Source organism: Anabrus simplex, chromosome 4 (assembly GCF_040414725.1).
Source record: "Anabrus simplex isolate iqAnaSimp1 chromosome 4, ASM4041472v1, whole genome shotgun sequence".
Classification (NCBI taxonomy): Eukaryota; Metazoa; Arthropoda; class Insecta; order Orthoptera; family Tettigoniidae; genus Anabrus; species Anabrus simplex.
Genome location: NC_090268.1, coordinates 300,142,930 through 300,163,145, shown reverse-complemented (window position 1 = coordinate 300,163,145; position 20,216 = coordinate 300,142,930). Strand labels below are relative to the sequence as shown.

The 20,216-nt window shown below is 38.7% G+C and overlaps 1 protein-coding gene across 1 annotated transcript in view; it reads right to left on the bottom strand.

The window, feature by feature from the left end:
- Ent3 (equilibrative nucleoside transporter 3) overlaps window positions 1–20,216 on the bottom strand; it is a 124,971-nt gene that overhangs the window by 29,484 nt on the left and 75,271 nt on the right. Inside the window, exon 6 of the mRNA XM_067146082.2 lies at window positions 7,004–7,298. Within this exon, the coding sequence (XP_067002183.2) occupies window positions 7,004–7,298 (295 nt within the window). The remainder of the gene's footprint in view (window positions 1–7,003; window positions 7,299–20,216) is intronic.

The window sequence follows — 20,216 nt, the reverse complement described above, 5'->3', positions numbered from 1 at the left end:
ACAAGTGGTAGCATACAATTGTTGTATACTTTGTTGTATAATTTTTCCAGCTAAGACGGTATTATAAACTATATACCGGTACGCACCTATTTACTATGAATTGGTGCTCATTTTGTATATGTCATTTTTAAAAATTTACCTAAATATAAACATATCATATATAGCAAAACTTTTACAAAAATAAATAATATAAACAAATTCAACATATTTTTGGTCTTAAACTTTGTGGATGATAAACAACAGCTTTAGTATCATCATCATCTTATTCTTTGTACTTTTGAGGATAAAAGGGTGTGCTTTTTACGTATGTATAACATGTCAACGATTTTTAACAAAATTTATACTAAGAGTCTGCAACACCGGTAATATATCGCTGCCATTACAGGATAAATGACCGCCACTTCAAGGGTTAAAGGCAATCTGTTAGATTTTCTCTGTTTTCTTACACCACGTTCACGGTTCTTATGTTATAATTCCAGCGTGTGGGTACAACTTTCGGCATTTTCTTCTTAACGATGTTTTCGAGGAAATCCGATCTCTGAGATGAATTTGAAAAGAAAGCAGGTATCTCTGATAAATTTGAAAAGAAAATACTCACTTTAGGAATATGATTTGTTGATTGTTACACGATAAGATTAAGCTTATGGGCACAGCAATGTACGGATAGTACTCACAAACCTTTGCCTGAATTCCACCAAGTAAGCTGCTAAAAACATGGGCTCCATCATAGCTCTGTGCAATCAACTTATCGCGAGAATGGCCTACCAGGGGATTAATCTGTTTCAATAAGGTTTCTGTTATTCCACTCGCCGATTTGTCAGATGGATAAAAATATCCCCAGAATCTTTCATGTACTGAGCTGTCGGTTGTTTCATCACACTGTATACCAAGAAATTCAGCCTTTTTAATCTGTTTAGGTATTTCCTCCCTACACACTGCCAGCATGCAACTTAAAATGTCATTTTGAATCATCTTTGACATTTCTTTAAATGCGCTAGCTGTTTCTAAGTGTTGCTTCATTACGCTATCCAGATCAGCCATGAAGTTAATCCCTTAAATATACCTGGATTTAAAGAATTATCTTCTTCATTGTGGCCTCGGAGTGGCAATTCAAATTCTGCACAAAAACGTACGCAAGTGATGAGTCTCTTTAATATTTGCCTGTTCTTGTCCAAGATCGAATTATGTTTGGTATTTGCTTTACATCGCACCGACACAGGCAGGTCTTATGGTGACGATGGGATAGGAAAGGCCCAGGAATTGGAAGGAAGCGGCCGTGGCCTTAATTAAGGTACAGCCCCAGCATTTGCCTGGTGTGAAAATGGGAAACCATGGAAAAACATCTTCAGGGCTGCCGACAGTGGGGCTCAAACCCACTATCTCCCGATTACTGGATACTGGCCGCACTTAAGCGACTGCAGCTATCGAGCTCAGTCGAATTATGTTTACGAATAGTTTCACTGTAGTGATCAGTTAAACAAGACACGACGTTGACTTAACCAAGCATTTCAAAGTCCATGGTACTAGTGATATGTTCTTGGGATCTTACATGCTTTTAAATTTTCTCATTAATATGCTTGATATCACTTACCCCTGTGGTGATCCATTTATCTCCTTTCCTAGAACAGGAGAATAGCAGGCAAGGAAAGCAAAGCAGTAAAAGGTTTCTGAGATATCACTTCCACATATCCACGGGTTCTTGTTATATATGTCAGGAGAATTAATTTGTCTTTGGAAAGCCCTAATTTCATTTTTCTTGGTCTCCGATTTTTTCAACGAGAAGTCTGGTGTCGGCCTACCACGCTACTTCAGTTTGACTTTCTTCTCGATAGAAAGAGAAGAAAACGTTAGTTCTTTAATATGTTCGATGGTAATTATACTGTACGAAGTGAAAACATAACACTACGCCTACATATAAATCACAACCTTTCTCGTACTATCATCTTGTCACAGTCACCTCATGAGATCATTCATCAACACAAAGCTAAACTTCGCGCTCTCCAGTGAGTATGGCCAACATGAGTCAAGTACAAGGGGACAGTAGTTACAGTCGTTAGTCGTTTCGTTAGTTAATAATCCTAAAAATTACAAGACTATTTTAAATATATACCGGCACATTTAACTCAGATAAGTGCCTCAGTAAAATAGTTCCTAGTTTTAGGAGAGAAATGGCACAAACTGACCCCTGTTAAATAGAAATCAAATCACCAATGTTTCGGGTAGGTTGGCTGCAACGATAGGCCGCGGCAGAAGCGCGCCAGAATCTCCGTTAGAACAGCACATCTCTACTATGCCTCTGATTGGCTCCCTCAAGGCCAGTCAAGGGAGACTTTGAGTGTATGGTCCGCTATTAGAGAGTGCCCTCCTGCGCAGGGCCAGCAGCGCATCGGGCCGCAGTACAGTACAACTCGTGCCCTTGATAATAATCTTATAGTAAAATATTTCCCTTGTTAACATTTAACATTAAAATTCTCAAACTGAATGGAACCCCGTGGGGGGCGTGCACCTTAGCGCCTCCCAAACAAGCCGACACTGCTCTAATGTGCATATTTTATCGATTAGTGCAAATTTAAAAAAAAAGAACATTACGTAATTACATAAAAACTGGGGGTGTTACAGGAAATCTGATACCATATTTGTAAACCGTTCTAAAAAGTGATCTAAATACACCCATTTTCATGTAAAGAGCGAAAATGATGTTACCCAGTGAATCTCCCTAAGCATTTAGCTTTATCTTTGAGTACAGTAGTTCGTGCAAATTTCAAACTTGCAATTTCAATTTCTGTTTGTGCTTAGTAGTGACATACGGTACTGGTATTGTAATTAGGATACGTCTGAACGTAGTTTAAAATTATTGTAGTGTACTGTACAGTAGTATACGAGTAATATCTTATTAGAAATAAGCGTGCTTAATTTATTATTGTAAAATTTCTGTGTAGTATAGTAGAGGTATCTGTAGAAACTCTCTTACTAAAATTCTGTTGTAATTAGGACAGGCTTAACTGCAGTATAGAATTATGTAATTTTTTAGTATTCCTTTCGGTATTCAGTAATTAACAGTAGTTTTTATCTGTTAGGGTGTTGTAGGATAAAGATAGAATACGACTAAGTAGTACGAAGGCCATCTGGAAAGTGGTACCCATTTGCGCAATAAAGACACAGGAGTAAATATTAACAAATATACACATTTTTATTGGAAAGAGCATACTTTACACTACTATTCCACATAATCTCCAAGCAAATTTAGGCATTTGTCATAATGTCGGACGAGTTTTTGTATTCCAGCGTCATAGTCCTCCGCCGCCAGCGTATTGAGATACATAGGTCACAGCTCGTTAAAGTTCTTCATCGCTGTCAAATCTTTTTCCCGCCAGAAAGTCTTTAAGCTTCATAAAGAGATGAAAATCTGAAGGGGCCACGTCTGGGCTATATGAGGGATGGCTGAAGGTTTCCCACTTGAATTGCTGCAAAAGTTGTGTTATCGCAGCTGCATGAGGCCTGGCATTATCATGAAGGAGAATGATGCCTGTAGATAATAAACCTCGCTGTCGACTTTGTATTGCCTGCCGTAATTTCTTTAATGTTTCACAATACGCATTAGCATTAATTGTGTCTCCACGGGCCATAAAATCAATGAGCAGTACACCTCGGCAATTCCAGAAAATGCAGAAAATGGTTACCATGAGTTTCCTGGTGGACACAATTGTCTTGAATTTTTTTGGTTTGGTTGGTGAATGAGCATGATGCCACTCCATTGACTGTCGTTTACTCTCAGGTGATGCATAACAAACCATGTTTCGTCCCCAGTAATGATGCGAGTCAGGAAAGAGTCTCCTTCATTGGAATAACGTCCCAGAAACGTCAGTGCTGCAGCCATACGCTTGGTTTTGTGCTCCTCTGTAAGCATGGGAGGGACCCACCTTGCACAGATTTTTGAATAATGCAGATGGTCTTTGACAACTTCATGAACAATTGTTCGAGAGACATTAGGAAAATGTTCACAGAGTTAATCAATTGTGACGCACCGATCGTTCCTCATGCATTCGTCTACTGCGCTGAGCAGTTGGTCTGTAATAACAGATGGTCTCCCTGAACGCTCCTCGTCGTGGGTATTCTCCCTCTCCAGGTTGAAGTTGCGACACCAGCGCCGAACAGACGACTCGTCCATCACATTGTCTCCATACACCTCCGTTTATAGGCGATGAATGTCACAAGGTCAAACGTTTTGTGCATTAAGAAATTTAATCACGGCCCTCACTTCACAACTGGTGGGGTTCTCAATTTTTTTTAACATTTTAAACGACACAGACACAACACAGGCAAAGCTAGCATCACGCAACCTCGCACAGAGCAGGCAGACAACCCACTGACGCGGTCTGACCTTGCCCAGCGGCTACCCGAGTCGTCAGTGCTTCGTGCAGCACTAAGGGGTACTACTTTCCAGATGGCCCTCGTATTATAGTGTAGTAGTATATAAATTACCTAATTGTCATGTCATCTTTGAGTACTAACCTAGATAATATTTCTTTTCGTTCATTTTTTTGCACAAAACAAGTTTTCACTTTTTCCATAAAGAATGACTAAAGAGTGCAAGTGTAGGAACTGTGGGTGTGGCGAGGCATTGATGGGAATAGGATTCTCACAGAAGACAGGAAGGAAGATAGGACTCCCTCAAACAATATACAGGTTACAGTAGGTGTACAAGAGGGAGGGGAAGTGGTCTAATGTTCTAAGGGGAAGGAGAGTGCAGGCTAAGGTCTCTATCCAGGATTAAAACTCAGGACAGGTGTCTGTGAGAAATCAGTACGAGCCACTCCAGGTAGAGCAACAGAGGGAAGATGAGGAACAGGAAAGTTGCTGAGATGTGCGGGAGTAGGAGGAAGGGAAAAGGTAGGAAAGGAAAATGTAGAGCAGAGGATAGGAAACAACAGGTGGAACAGGGTCATGGGAGGGAGATGAGAGAGGAGGAAGTAGCTTCTGCAGCTATCAAGAAAGATAGGGCTGACCAGGAGGGGAGGGGGTCAAAGGAGGTGGGTAGAGTTGAGGCTCTCGTCATGGGGGATTCCATCGTTAGACACGTGGAGAAAGTGTGTGGAGGAAAGGGAACCAAGGTAGAGTGTTATCCAGGAATTAGGTTGAGGCAGATGCTGAGAAAAGTAGAAGAGAAGGAGGAGGGGAAGGAGAAGGTGGTAGTTATTCACGTTGGTACCAACAATGTAAGGCAAGCTAATATAAGTACCAACATAGTTGGGGATGTGTGGGATCTGGTAAATGCAGAGATTGTTATCAGTGGAATACTGTGTAGGAGGGATGCTGACTGGAGGTGATTGGGGATTTAAATGAGACTATGGAGTGGGTATGTGGGGAAACTGGGAGTGAAATTTCTAGATCCTAATGGGTGGGTAGGAGATAAGGATCTGCACTCAGATGGCCTTAACTTAAATCGCAGTGGAACGTATAAGTTAGGGAATTTGTTTAGAAGGATAATAGGGAGGTACACTCAGGGAAACGGTGTAGTCTAGGGAGTGGTGATGAGGGTACAGAAATCTGGAAGTGAAGTAGGGATGACATAAAAATGTTAGTGTTGAACTGTAGAAGTATTGTAAAGAAAGGAATATAATTAAGTAACTTAATAGATATATATTTACCAGATATTGTAATAGGAGTTGAATCATGGCTGAGAAATGATATAATGGATGCAGAAATTTTCTCATGGAACTGGAGTGTGTATCGTAGAGATAGGATAGGAATGGTGGGAGGGGGAGTATTCATTCTGGTGAAAGAAGAATTTGTAAACTTGTAAACTATGAAAAAAAAAAGATGAGAAACATGAAATTCTAGGTGTAAAATGTTCTGTGTTAGTTGAAAGTTGTTATTTGTTATCTACTGTTGTGTTGGTAGCTGCCCTTCTGTTGGTTCTGAGTCTTGTACAAGTATCTACTGACCTTTCCTGACAAGGTTTCAGACAATAATATTGGCTACCGGTGATAAGGGCCACTTCTACAATAATTCAACTGATACTTCTGTTTCACCTTATGATCACGAATTCATCAGCGGCCTTGAACATGTTGTATTTATGACATTCATGTTTGTGCATGTGTTCACGCCCATATGTCATTGGCATTATGTTATTATCACTTTGGTATTTCCCCTACAATTTTAAATGAACTATTTTATTAGAATTTTAATGGAAGAAGTTTTAGTCTCCGACAAGATTAAAAATCATTGACAGTGATTCTTTTAACATGTTTGTATAATGTATCACTTTTCACATTTTTATGTCCCGAATCTTAGTAACTAGCTAAACTTTTAGCTATTAGATGTACTCTTGAATATTGTTTTTAGGCTGAAGATGCCCTATATTTAGGGCGAAACATGTCCCATTTAACTGATAGTCTGTTTATGTAACCACTAAAAGTGAAAATAAAAGTATTGAATAGGTGGATTAAAAAATACCTTTATTGTTTTTGAATTGTAAATTTTCAATACGGACCAAAAATGAGATTTATAACATGTAATAAGTGGTATGTTCCGCGCTGCCAGCCGAGAAATGGCGTGGAATGACATTAGAAGACAAATAAGTTTGAGTGGGGTCTTTAAAAGTAAGAAAGGTCACAATATGAAGATAAAGTTGGAATACAAGAGGACAAATTGGGGCAAATATTCATTTATAGGAAGGGGAGTTAGGGATTGGAATAACTTACCAAGGGAGATGTTCAATAAATTTCCAATGTCATTGAAATCATTTAAGAAAAGGCTAGGAAGATAACAGATAGGGAATCTGCCACCTGGGCGACTGCCCTAAATGCAGATCAGTATTGATTGATTGATTGATTGATTGATTGATTGATTGATTGATTGATTGATTGATTGATTGATTGATTGATTGATTGATTGATTGATTGATTGATTGAACCGGTTGTACAGTGTGAGCCAAACGTTTGTGACTATTTATGGCTAGACAAGGTATTATTGAATGATAAGAAATAGAGCAGTCACTTACTCTTCATTCCACCCCAAGCCTTGCTAGTGTTAGATCCATACACACTCCTCATGCGTATGACAACATCTTCCACCTTATAGGTGGGACCACCAGCAGCACCTACAGGTGGAACAGCACCACTTGCAGTCGGCTCATAAACTGGATTAGAGAAGCTGAATGCCGAGTACTGTCCTGCAGCAGCTCCAGCATTCTCTGAGCTGCTGGTGCCTGAATCAGTGGCCAAAGGGCTCTGCTGCAGTTTCAGAACACCGTACTGACTCTTGGTGACTGCATCAGCCTGATCAAGGGGATCCATCTGCCAAAGACAAAATTACAAATATCAATAAACTATACATCCCAGTTAGGCACAACATGAAAATAGTGGTATAGAAGACACATTTAAAATGGCATTTATTTTTTCATTCAATCAATCATTTATATCTACTTTTTTTTTTTTTTTTTTTTTTTTTTTTTTACACTTCTCTCTTGTAACAGAGCTACACTTCAATTACAAGAGGCATCATTAATACAAAAGTTATATCAGTGTAAAATACAGCAATAAAAATTACACAAAGTAAATATACACTTATTGAGTACCATTTTAAGGACATATTCCTGGTTGAGTTCTTCAATAATTTAATCCAACATATCTCAGAAAGAATAATATCAGTTTATGAGATACAAAGGCTTATATTGGGAACTTTAGATCATTTCTGTGATAGGAATTATTAGAGAATAGTCTATTGCACCAGCTGTGTAAATACAATGTTAAATCAATGGTATCCAAATCACTGGATAGGTTATGGTGGACCTCAATGCTGGCCTCTGAGTTCTCTCTTAGATTTTGGGGGACCAGGTTTGATTCCTGATATACTGATAGAAATTTCAGTTTGGCATGAGGGCTGGTATGTGGTTAAATAGGTACCTGCTGCTCACCTCCACTGCGAGTGTGTCAGAAAAGGACCACACCACCTTGGGACGAGGATACAAATTTACTTTCTTTTTCTTCTTTTATTTTAAAATGATTACTAATGGGGTCACATAAAAAGTATGGTCAGTGTGATCAATATAGAGAATGAGGTGCAACTTCTTCTTCTTCTTCTTCTTCTTCTTTTACAACCACATAGGATCACTTTAGTCAGTCCGTCGTTCAGGTCTCTTTGAAGGGATTGTTCGCGCTTTGCGGTCCTCCCAGTACTTCTTCAGACGCTCCGATCTTTGTGCCCTTTCCTCAGTTGAAAATATACGTGTTGTTGGTTTGTTTTGTGTACGGTAAAGCGGAGGTTTGTATTCTTGAGTTTTGTATTCAATTTTATCTTATTTGTGGTGTCTTCTGTTGTAAGGCCTATTTCCTTCAGATCCGCTCTTACTTCTCTGATCCATTTACATCCTGTTGTGGTATTTTTTGAGACGAGATTATGTTGTACTAGTTGTTTCAGATGTCTCGAATCCTGCATCCTCATGATATGTCCACAGAATCCCAGTCTCCTCTTACGCATAGTATCTGTAATGGGTTCTAGCTCTTTGTACACGACTTTGTTAGGTATTAACCGCCACTGTCCATCTTTCTGGTATTTTTTGTTGATGCAGGTTCTTCCAATCCTCCTTTCTATTTTCTGAAGTCTGTCAGTCTTTGATTGTTTATTCAGGTGAAAAAGTGTTTCTGCGTCATATGCAACTTCCGATTTTATAACTGTGTTGTAGTGTTTTATTTTTGCATTTATTGATAGACATTTCTTTTTGTAGATATCCCATGTTAATTTTTGTGCTTTAGCTAATCTATTTGTTCTTGTTTGGATTGAGATTTTTTTCATTTAGGTTATGTGTTATTACTTCTCCAAGATATTTCAATTGAGTTACTATTTTGATACCATTTATGGTAACTTCGTTTAGTTGTGTTGGTTTTTAGGGCATAATTTCTGTTTTTTCAAATGATATTTTGAGGCCAATTTTATTTGCAATGTTTTGAAGTTCTGATATCTGGGTTTTTGCTTCTTTTATGTCAACTGCTAGTAATGCTAAATCGTCAGCGAAACCCAGGCAATTTTTTTGATTTTTCGGCCAATCTTTAATTTGAGGAGACATTTCCTAAACCATTCCCTCAATACCATTTCTAGAGCACAATTAAATAATAGTGGTGAGAGCCCATCTCCCTGCTGTAGTCCAGTTTTAATTTGAAATGTCTCTGATGTTTCACCCCTAAACTCTCACTTTTGATTTGGTTTTAGTGAGAGCCAATTTTATCATATTTATTAATTTGGGATGTAGTCCAAGGTGTCTTAAAATTTTGAACAGAGGTGCAAATATTGAAAATAATTACTGCTACTGCGGAGCACATAAGGCATCATCCCGTTGCTACTTTGACCAACACTCATTCACTACTGCATAGAGGTCAGATGAGTATGGACTCAAATATGACATTTCAAGTCAAACCTGCACTTCCACTTAACTCTATGTGATATGAAGCCCATTGGAAATACACACTAGTTTACATCATTTCCTGCAGGAGTGTAAGATTTCTCATTTGTTTTTTTTTTGCTGTGTTGAAAATTGGTCATTTAACATACTAACAAATTGGGGATCAATTTTTTCATGATTGTTAGCTAGAGAAGCACTTTCTCAAGTGAACATGAATATGGCTTTAAATGTATGCTGGAGTGGAGACAAAGCAGGACTTCATTAAGATATTTTCCAAATTTCAAATTCCTTGGTTTCTGAACAGAAATAAACATAAATATTACCCAATATTGAGTGTGACTTGATAGAATCTTTGTTTAATAATGATTTCTTTTTTAAAGGTATGTTATAATGTAATATTTATATTGAACTTCATCATGACCTGCTTCTTCCTGCTCAGTTGTTTTCCACTTTTCTACAATGCGCATTTCTTCAAGAGGTATGTTTCTTACTCTTGGAATCTACATCACACAAAGCGGTCCCTTAATCACCGTTACTCTGTATTCATACAGAGGGATTTTACTTCCAGAGCATTTATTGTACAGCCAATAATAATAATAATAATAATAATAATAATAATAATAATAATAATAATAATAATAATAATAATAATAATGTTACTTGATTTACGTCCCACTAACTACTTTTACGGTCTTCGGAGACGCCGAGGTGCCGGAATTTAGTCCCGCAGGAGTTCTTTAACATGCCTGTAAATCTACCGACACGAGGCTGTCGTATTTGAGCACCTTCAAATACCACCGGACTGAGCCTGGATCGAACCTGCCAAGTTGGGGTTAGAAGGCCAGCGCCTTAATCGCCTGAGCCACTCAGCCCGGCATTAAGAATTGAAAAGTATAATTTCAATTATGTGAAAGAATAGCTTCTTAGGCCAACGAATTGTCTTTCATTCACATAGATAATGAGATAACAACCAGTCCTGCCTATCAGTCCCAGACATGTACACATTGTCCGACTCATTGGCTGGATGGTCAGCATACTGGCCTTAGGTTCAGAAGGTCTCGGGTTCGATTCCCGGCCGGGTCGGGGATTTTAACCTTAATTGGTTAATTCCAATGGCCCGGGGGCTGGGTGTATCTGCTGTCCCCAACATCCCTGCAACTCACACACCACACATAACACTATCCTCCACCACAATAACATGCAGTTACCTATACATGGCAGATGCCGCCCACCCTCATTGGAGGGTCTGCCTTACAAGGGCTGCACTCGGCTAGAAATAGCCACACGAAATTATTATATATGTACACATTGTATTTAACAATTGGCTTTGACTAGGTTCTCTGGCATTTATTCGGTACTTCCCCAATTGTATTCACAAATTCGGTAGATATATAACTAACATATCTTCTGTCTTTTCACTTTCCAATAATCATGCCTTGAGAAAATCGAGCATAATTGTTCCTTTTTCCAGTTTTGTGGACATAACTTCATTTGGAGTGTTCCTTCTACTCAATCTCACAGTCCCAGTGCAATGCATTATTAGGTCCAAGAGAAATTTAGCTACCGCAAAGCTACTGTAATAACTGGTCACGTAAACGTCATGGCCTACGTTCAGCTTCTCCTGCAACAGATGCAAAACAACCTTCCCTTCCATATCATAAAGCATCCCCATATACACAGCATATTTGTTTACATAACCATCCAGATCATTCAGCATGTACAGCTTGATTCCACATTTATGCCTTTCGCTTTTTAATATACTGCCTAAAGGAAAAGACTAACTGTATTACCCGTCGTTGACAGGACATATAGCACGTGCAAAGTTATCTAACTCTCCAGCTATTTTCTGCCAATATTCAGGTATTTTGTTTTATTCGGGACACAGCAGTAATCCCATCTGTCGGAGATGAGTGGCATGAGAAGAGACAAATCCCATCACAACAATGAGCTTTCGATATTGCAGACCTTCACGTTTAGTTTCCTTTCGACTCTGTCATATTAAGGCATCTAATGTAAAGGGAGTCCTTCTTTCATGACTCCCTCTTGTTTTATTCTTCAAGTGATAGTTCATTTACAATTCTTTCTCACTTTTATAAAAATCTTCATAATTTTCCTTGTCGATATGGACCGATGGACATGCGATTTTACAACTTCAGACAATCATGACAAAAACCATTGTCAGTTAACATGATTGAAAAATATTTCCATGTTAGCAATGCTCTATGTTGATAAGGACTAAGCACCAAAAGTCTAATGAATTCTATGATCATAGTCAGTATGGTAAAACTGTTAAAGACATAAATGACAAAAATTGTATTCTCTGTAACATTTGTTATGTAGTACTATTTGATAGGACCAATAACACAGGTAATTAAAAATTAAATTTTAGTTGCCTTCCCCAAACTACCATTTCATCTAGCATAAATAAAATTATTTATAGCCTGGACTATAGTACCTTATTCCCTGACTTTACATACCGATTTCCATTAAATTCCGCTCACCCATTTTCTCATGGTTTGGCGTTAATATGGACTTAGTAAAAAAAAATAAAAAATAAAAAAAAATTCATGAATATATTTATTACTATAGCTGGTAGGTAAAAATGTATAAAGATATAAATGATCATAAATTTAATTCTATTTATCTTTAGTTATGTAGTATTTATCAATAGGATCACTAATAACATACGTATTTGAGAATTAATTTTTTTTCATTTTTTTTTTTGCTAGTTGCTTTACGTCGCACCGACACAGATAGGTCTTATGGCAACGATGGGACAGGGAAGGGCTAGGAATGGGAAGGAAGTGGCCGTGGCCTTCATTAAGGTACAGCCCCAGCATTTGCCTGGTGTGAAAATGGGGAAACCACGGAAAACCATTTTCAGGGCTGCCGATAGTGGGATTCGAACCTACTATCTCCCGGATGCAAGCTCACAGCCGCGCTCCTCTACACGCATAGCCAACTCGCCCGGTGAATTAAATTTTAGGCCTTCCCCTAAACTACCATTTCTACCATAAACTTGTGACATTTATAGTTGGTACAAGCTTACAATATCAGGAGCAATAATGCAACTTTACTGAGCTCTGTGGGAAGAGTTAGCATAGTTAGTGCCTACACTAACAGTTACCTAGGTAGCAGATAGGGACCCTCTATGGAGACAGCCCTGCCCAGGGAGTGGCACCCCTGCCTATGTGAGCACTAGAGCACACTGACCTGGTATGTATCATCTAGTAAGGGTCCCAGCTCAGGATTATGAGTGAAGGCCTTGAATGGAATCTACAGCAGGGAAGATGGGGTTTGGAACGGTGGAGATTGCAGAAGAGGGGATTCATCAGCAACGTTTGTTTCCCATGTTAGGGGCAGCTGCAAAGGCATCTGTTCCCCATATAATGGGTGGCCTGAATAATTGCTGGCAGTAGCTCTAAAAAGCCTTTGAGAGTGGTGACGCCATTGTAACAATAGCCTAAAAATGAGTGATGGTAAATATCAACCTTGGAAAAGGAGAGGCAACAGTGGAGAAGTACCATCAACTCCCCGACCTGGCAGCAGCTGGACAAAGGGAAATGAAATTATGAATGAAAATGATGATGACTGACAATTGCATTGCCAGTACTATGATATGTATCGTAATGTAAACCTGGACTTTGCTCTCTGTCAGCTCTTTTGCACAGGGAGTTTTGATGCTGATTTTGTCATTTTCTTTCATTTTTTTTCTTATTCCATATTTTCTGGTGTAAAGGATTTTGTGCAACTGGTACTATGCGAGAAAACAGAGTGATTGCAAGTTATGAATCTCAACTGTATTGGATTTCAGAATAAGAAGTTATTATATTAATGAAAACCACCTTTCCAATACATGACAATCCTTTGTATTTAGGATAAAACCATTACCGTAATATATAATATAATAAGGACATGTTTCGCTCATGCTTCGTGATCATCATCATCTAGAAATAACTTAATTCAAGGTAGATCAGGGCCCTGATCCCGGTATATATAATGTAAAAACACCTAATAATACATTGATTTTAAAAAATTTAACAATTTAAAAATAATCAATAAGATTATATTATGTCTATTAAAATGAATAGTGACCATTAAAATTGCATAAAATGTAAGTGGAATAAATGACATGAAGATGTTACAATAATTTGCTGTGAGTGATTGTTCGCATAAATCAATGATCATAATAATATTCGCTTGTAATTAAAAACAGTTTTTCACATTAGGAGTGGGCTCTTGTAATGAATTAATTTGTTGGTTGAGGGGTGATTAGTGGAACAGTTTCATAACAGTGGTCTTATTTCATCCATTTTTTATGTAGATTTTAATTATGATGACAAAGAAGCAAGAATAATCTGGGACTAATCACCCCTCAACTAACACAAGGAGCACACCCGATTTATATTTTTTCACCTATGAGATCAGTAGTTCCCCATTTGAAGCCCAATAATAATACACCATCTATACATAATAATAACGTTTGAAATACAACACGAGGGAGTCTCATAAGGTTTTTTACGCTGTACAGTTTGTTTTTCAACCAATACATGTAATTTCAACACACCTCATGTTTAATCTATGAAACAAGATCATAGTTCATTACAAGAGCCCACTCCTAATGTGAAAAACTGTTTTTAATTACAAGCCATTGAGCAAAGATTATTATGATCATCGATTTATACGAACAATCACTCACAGCATATTATTGTAACATCTTCACGTCATTCATTCCACTTACATTTTAAGCAATTTTAATGGTCACTATTCATTTTAATAGACATAATATGATTTTACTGATTATTTTTAAATTGTTAATTTTTTTAAATCAATGTATTATTAGATGTTTTTACACTATATATACCGGGGTCAGGGCCCTGACCTACCTTGGATTAAGTTATTTCTAGTTAATGATGCTCATGAAGCATGAGCAAAACATGTCCTAATTATAATATATATTAATGGTTTTATCCTAAATACAAAGGATTGTCATGTATTGGAAAAGTGGTTTTCATTAATATAATAACTTCTTAAAACAGAGTGAAGAAGTGCCCCCTTGAGACTGATGATAATTTGAAGAAACTATCAAGAGGACCCAACGATTCTGTCTTTGATTCTGAATCAAAGTTACTAATAGTGAAATGGTACGACAATTCAGTTGTGAACGCAGCAAGCATATTCTTGAGTATAAATGCCCCTACAGGAAGTAAAAAAATTCCCAGAACTCACAGGGAGCAACTTGTGACAAAGCAACCTTTCATATTTAGACTACAATCATTACATAGGTGGAGTCAATTTGCATGATAACAGAGTTGCAAATTACCATGTGAATGTGAGGAGCATGAAGTGGAGTTGGCCATTGTTTATTAGTTGCCTGGGTAATTCTGTTGTAAATGCTTGGAAACTATACACAGCAGTAAGACACTATTCCTAAGACTGAATTTCTGTCTGACATAGTAAGGCAACTGATCAAGTATGATGCAGACTGAACTAATGGGAACAAATCCCAATCAGCGGCAAATTGCAGGTCTCTACTGACTTTACGAATGATGGTATTAGACATTTGACAGTGAGACATGCTTCAGACAAGCAAAATAGATGCAAACTGTGCCAAAACAAAACTCTGCATTTATGTGAGAACTAACTCATTTCCAGAGTGCTTCAAGGGCTACCTTACTTGCTGAGTAGTTAATGGATAAGACCATTGGGCTGTATATGATCCATGCTGTAAATAGTGCACTCTCTCAATTATTTTTGAAATTCATTTCTATTTGCAAAAAAATGCCCTTAAATGAATGGATAGGAACAAAAAGGCACGTGAATAGTGACACAAGCAAAAAATATGTTTAATAATGAGTTGGTGTAAGATGACAAATGCAACAGTTTCATAACAATGGTCTTATTTCGTCCATTTCTTATGTAGATTTTAATTATGATGTCAAATAAGCAAGAATAATCTGCAGGAAATCTTCCATAAAGGGACACAACGTCATCTACTCTACAAAGCTCACATCATAACACTATCGTAAAAATGTACGAGGACCGAGCTCGATAGCTGCAGTCGCTTAAGTGCGGCCAGTATCCAGTATTCGGAAGATCGTGGGTTCGAATCCCACTGTCGGCAGCCCTGAAGATGGTTTTCCGTGGTATCCCATTTTCAAACCACGCAAATGCTGGGGCTGTACCTTAATTAAGGCCACGGCCGCTTCCTTCCCACTCTTAGCCCCTTCCTGCCCCATCGTCGCCATAAGACCTATCTGTGTCGGTGCGACATAAAGCAAATAACAAAAACAAAAAAATGTACGAGGAACTGAAAAGTGATACCACGATCATAAATTAGTGGGGGTGTACATGTATTTTATTCTTGTTTGTGTAATAAGTTTCTGACATAATGAGAATCAGACACAATTGAAGGAAATTTCAACTTTCGTGATTAACTTCTTCTTCTTCTTCTTCTTCTTCTTATTATTATTATTCTTTCTTCGTTTCAGCCTGCTGTGGACCACGTTATTTCAACCGTTTGCATCCTTGAGCTTTAATTCTTCCCCAGTACTCACGCATTCTCATTCTGTGAGCCTCCTTTCTTTCATCAGTCCACCTCTTGCCTGTTTTCAACTTTGGCCTTTCTTGGAACCTCTTGTATCCCTGGAGCTTTTTCTAGAGAGGAGCACGTTTCTGGATGTCTTCGAGTGTGATTCCTATTTCTTGAAGGTTTTTTTCAACTTCGATAAACAAGGGTCCCTTGGTTTTCTTGTTAAGAAAGTAGGAAAAGTTCCTATTGGTCTGTCTCTGTGTGCTCATGCGTGCTACAGGGAGAATAATTTAAGTGTTCCGACTTCTTCTCGCATGCCGTGGGAAGTCCCGAGCGAGCGGCATATGGCTTCTGTCAACACGGCGAGATAAGAAGTGTTCACTGCAATGCGCAGCTGTTTAGCACTCTGTCCCTCAGTTAGAAAATATTGGACTTTTAAGGTGTGTTGTGAGGTTATTATCATGATGGTTAAATACACTATAGAGCAAAGAATATTTTTGGTCGAGTTTTATTTGCACAAGAAGAAGAAACCAGTTAAAAGGTGCCTTCGAAAATTCCGTAGACAATTTCCCGGTGCGACAGTACCATCAAAACGTTACGTGCATCAGCTCGTTTACAAGTGGCGTAATACTGGTTCTGTAAGCAATAAGAAAAAGAAGCGAAGGAGAACAGCAATCACACAAGAGAGGTTAGAAGATATACAGGCAAGACTCCAGGTCAGTCCACATAAGTCGCTTCGGAGATTAGGAAAGTGGTATTTCAACTTCTTCAGCACGTAATGCAACAAAATTGTTACGTTTACGATCTTATCGGACTCATTCAATCCATAACATACTGCCTACAAATTTCAATGCAAGAATACGATTTTGCAATTGGCTAATAAATAGTGTCCACGACGGTGTTGTGGATCCGAACTTTCTTTTTATGAGCGACGAAGCCTAGTTTCATTTGAGTGGATATGTCAATTCACAGAACAATAGAATCTGGGATAGAGACAACCCGCACATTTTACAGCCGAGACCTCTGCACGATGTAAAGGTGGGTGTGTGGTGCGCTATCAGTGCCCGACGAATTATCGGTCCGATATTTTTTCAGGACACGATTACTTCTGACCGTTATATTCACAACATTCTGGAACCATTTTTTGCTGAACTGCCTGAAGAAGAGAAAAGGTACGGCTATTTACAGCAGGATAGTGCAATGGCCCATACGGCGCGTATCTCTATGCGACGGTTACGGGAAATGTTCGATGATGATCAGATCATCAGTAAAGGCTTATGGCCCCCTAGTTCGCCTGATTAAAGCACATGTGATTTTTATCTATGGGGAAATCTTAAAGGAAAGGTTTACAGGAATAATCCTCGAACTGCAGAAGAATTAAAAACTGTAATTAGGAACATTGTGCATTCTATCGGTGTCCATGAACTACAAACTGTGTTTCGAAATCTCATTACAAGATGTGAAGCTTGCATTGCAGCTGAAGGAGATCACTTTCAGCATCGTCTGTAAATATTGGTGAATTCAGTTTAATTTCCTAGTTGATTGATTTATTTATTTGTTTATATATTTATTTATTACTGGCGAATTCAGTTTAATTTCCTAGTTGATTTATTTGTTTATTCATTTACTTATTTGTCCAAAGCATCTATGTAGCCAGCGAGTTCAGTTTTGTTTAGTTTCTATAGGCGTAATCATGCCGCTTCTTTGAGCCGACTATGCCTGCTTGTCATGGCGGGCACTGCGCTCGCTGTCTCCGCTTCTCAGCGCGCCTAATCCTCGACACTCCGCTCTGTATTTTCAAATTAATCACCCTGTATATGGCCATAAAAATTAATCCTCCTTTTCCGAATCGTGTCCGTTATCCTCTCCATATGCTGGTACAGATCGCTGTTGTGTCGTCTCCTTTACTTACCATTTTCTTTGATTGGTCCAAGAATCTTTCTCAGGATTTTTTTTCTTTAGCTTCTAGCTTCTCCATCAGACCTTTTCTGTTCATTGCAAGGCATTCTGCTGCGTACAGTGCTTCCAGGCGTACAACCGAACAATAATGCCTAAGCTTGGCGTTGATGGACACTAATCTTTTGTTGTAGACATTCCTAGTCAGCTGATATGCCACCTCCATCTTGTTGATTCTGCACATGATTGCTTCTTTCTCAGAGTTGTTAGGTACTATCCACCTGCTTAATTTTTCCCTATTCCACAATGAGCTCTCTGGGAGCTGGCTTGATGTTGGTTATAAACTCTGTTTTTTGGAAAGAGATTTGGAGGCCAGCTTTTGCTGCTTGGATTCTCAGTTGGTTAATTTGTTTTTCAGCAGAACCTAGAGAATCAGAAAAGATTGCTAGGTCATCTGCAAAAGCTAGGCAGTATATGATAAGATCATCTTTCTTATATCCTATTCTAAGGCCATTCTCAACCTCTTCCTTGCACATCTCCTTGCGCCATTCCCGAATGATTTTCTCCAGAACGCAGTTGAAGAGAAGCGGTGATAGTCTATCCCCTTGCCTAACACCAGTCTTGATTTCGAAGACGTTTGAAATTTCTCCCCTGAATTTCACCCTGGACGTAGTGCTGGTTAAGGTCTGTTGAATGATAGCTCTCGTTTTGTTGTCTAAGCCCATTTCCTTCAGAATGCGGAGGAGTGTGTGTGTCGATCTATGGAGTCGTAGGCTTTTTGGAAGTCAACAAAAGTAACTACAAAATTCTTATTCCTGGATTTTAGGTACGACAGGACAGACTTAAGGTTCACGATCTGCTCTGCACAAGATCGTCCTTTTCTAAAGCCTCCTTGGTATTCACCCAACTGTGAATCAAGTTGCTCTTCTGCCCGAGTTTGGAGGGCTTTGGAGAGAATTTTGTATGTTACTGAGAGAAGGGAGATGCCGCGATAGTTGTTTACATCTGTTTTGTCACCTTTCTTATGTAGGGGATGAATCAGGGCTGCTGTCCAATCATTTGGGATCTTCTCAGTTTCCCAGATCTCGCGAATGATCTCAGTTAGTTTATCGATCGCCTTTTCACCTGCAGACTTCCAGAGTTCAGCAATTATCGCATCTTCTCCAGGTGCTTTGTTGTTCTTTAATGATGTAATTATCTGTTTGATTTCGTCTTTTGTGGGGGGAGAAGAGTCTGGGTTGGGATGTCTGGATTCTTCAAAGGTGAATTCTGATTCTGGTTCTTCGCAGTTAAGAAGAGATTCAAAATATTTACACAAGATTTGGCAGTTATCCTTGTCGTTGTAGGCAACTTTGTGGTTGTGATCTCAGAAATGTAGACTTGGTGGGGTGTACTTGGTGAGGTTGCGTTTGAAGGTTCTATAGAAATCCCTAGTATTATTCTTATTGAAGTCCTGCTCGATCCGTGTCAGTTGGATTTTGTCAAATGTGCGCTTTATTTGGCGGATCACTTTCGCTGCATGTTTCCTAGCCTCCAGAAAGTCTTCATATCTTTCTGGATTCTTCAGCGAATTCCATCTTTGCCAAGCGATTTGTCTTTGTGTTATGGCTTCATCACATTCTTGAGTCCACCACGGATGCTTCTTTGGTTCCTTTAGCAATACTGTCTCTTCAGCCGTTTCAACAATGGCATTTTTCAGTTGTTCCCAATTTTCTGTGTCCAAAGACTGAAGTTTCTGAGTGAATTCTTGGCTGGTTTTCAGCTTTTCTGTATCAAATTTGCTAGTTTTCTTAACTCTTTTGGTGTTTCTTGAATGAAGCTTAATTTTGATCTTGGATAGATAGGGGTCTGAGTCAAGGTTAGCACTTCTCAGGACTTTAACATTTTGGATCTCTTGTGTTGTTTTTCGTGCAATGGCAACATGATCTATTTGAAATTCTCCCAAGTGAGGATTTAGTGATATCCATGTCTTTTGTTTTCTCGGTAGATGTTTGAAGGCTGTTGACTTAAGAACAAGATTGAATGCCTTACAAAGCTCTATAAGCCTTTCCCCATTTTGGTTGGTTCGTCTGTGGGCTGGATAGTTTCCAACGATATTTTGGAATTTCCTTTCTTTGTCAATCTGGGCATTGAAGTCTCCAAGCAGAATGATTGTGTGTTTGTTAGGAATTTTTGATATAACATCTTCCAGGTCCTCCCAGAATTTGTCTGTTCCTTCTGGGTCTTTCTTGTTTGCTTGGTTGATTGGCGCATGTATGTTCACAAGCGTGTGTACGTTGTTCATACTCCAAAAGCTAAGCATCGAGAACCTGCTGTTAGGAGAGCTGAAATCAGTGACTGAATCAATAATTTTCCTGCTGACAATAAATCCTGTGCCAAGGTGTGGAA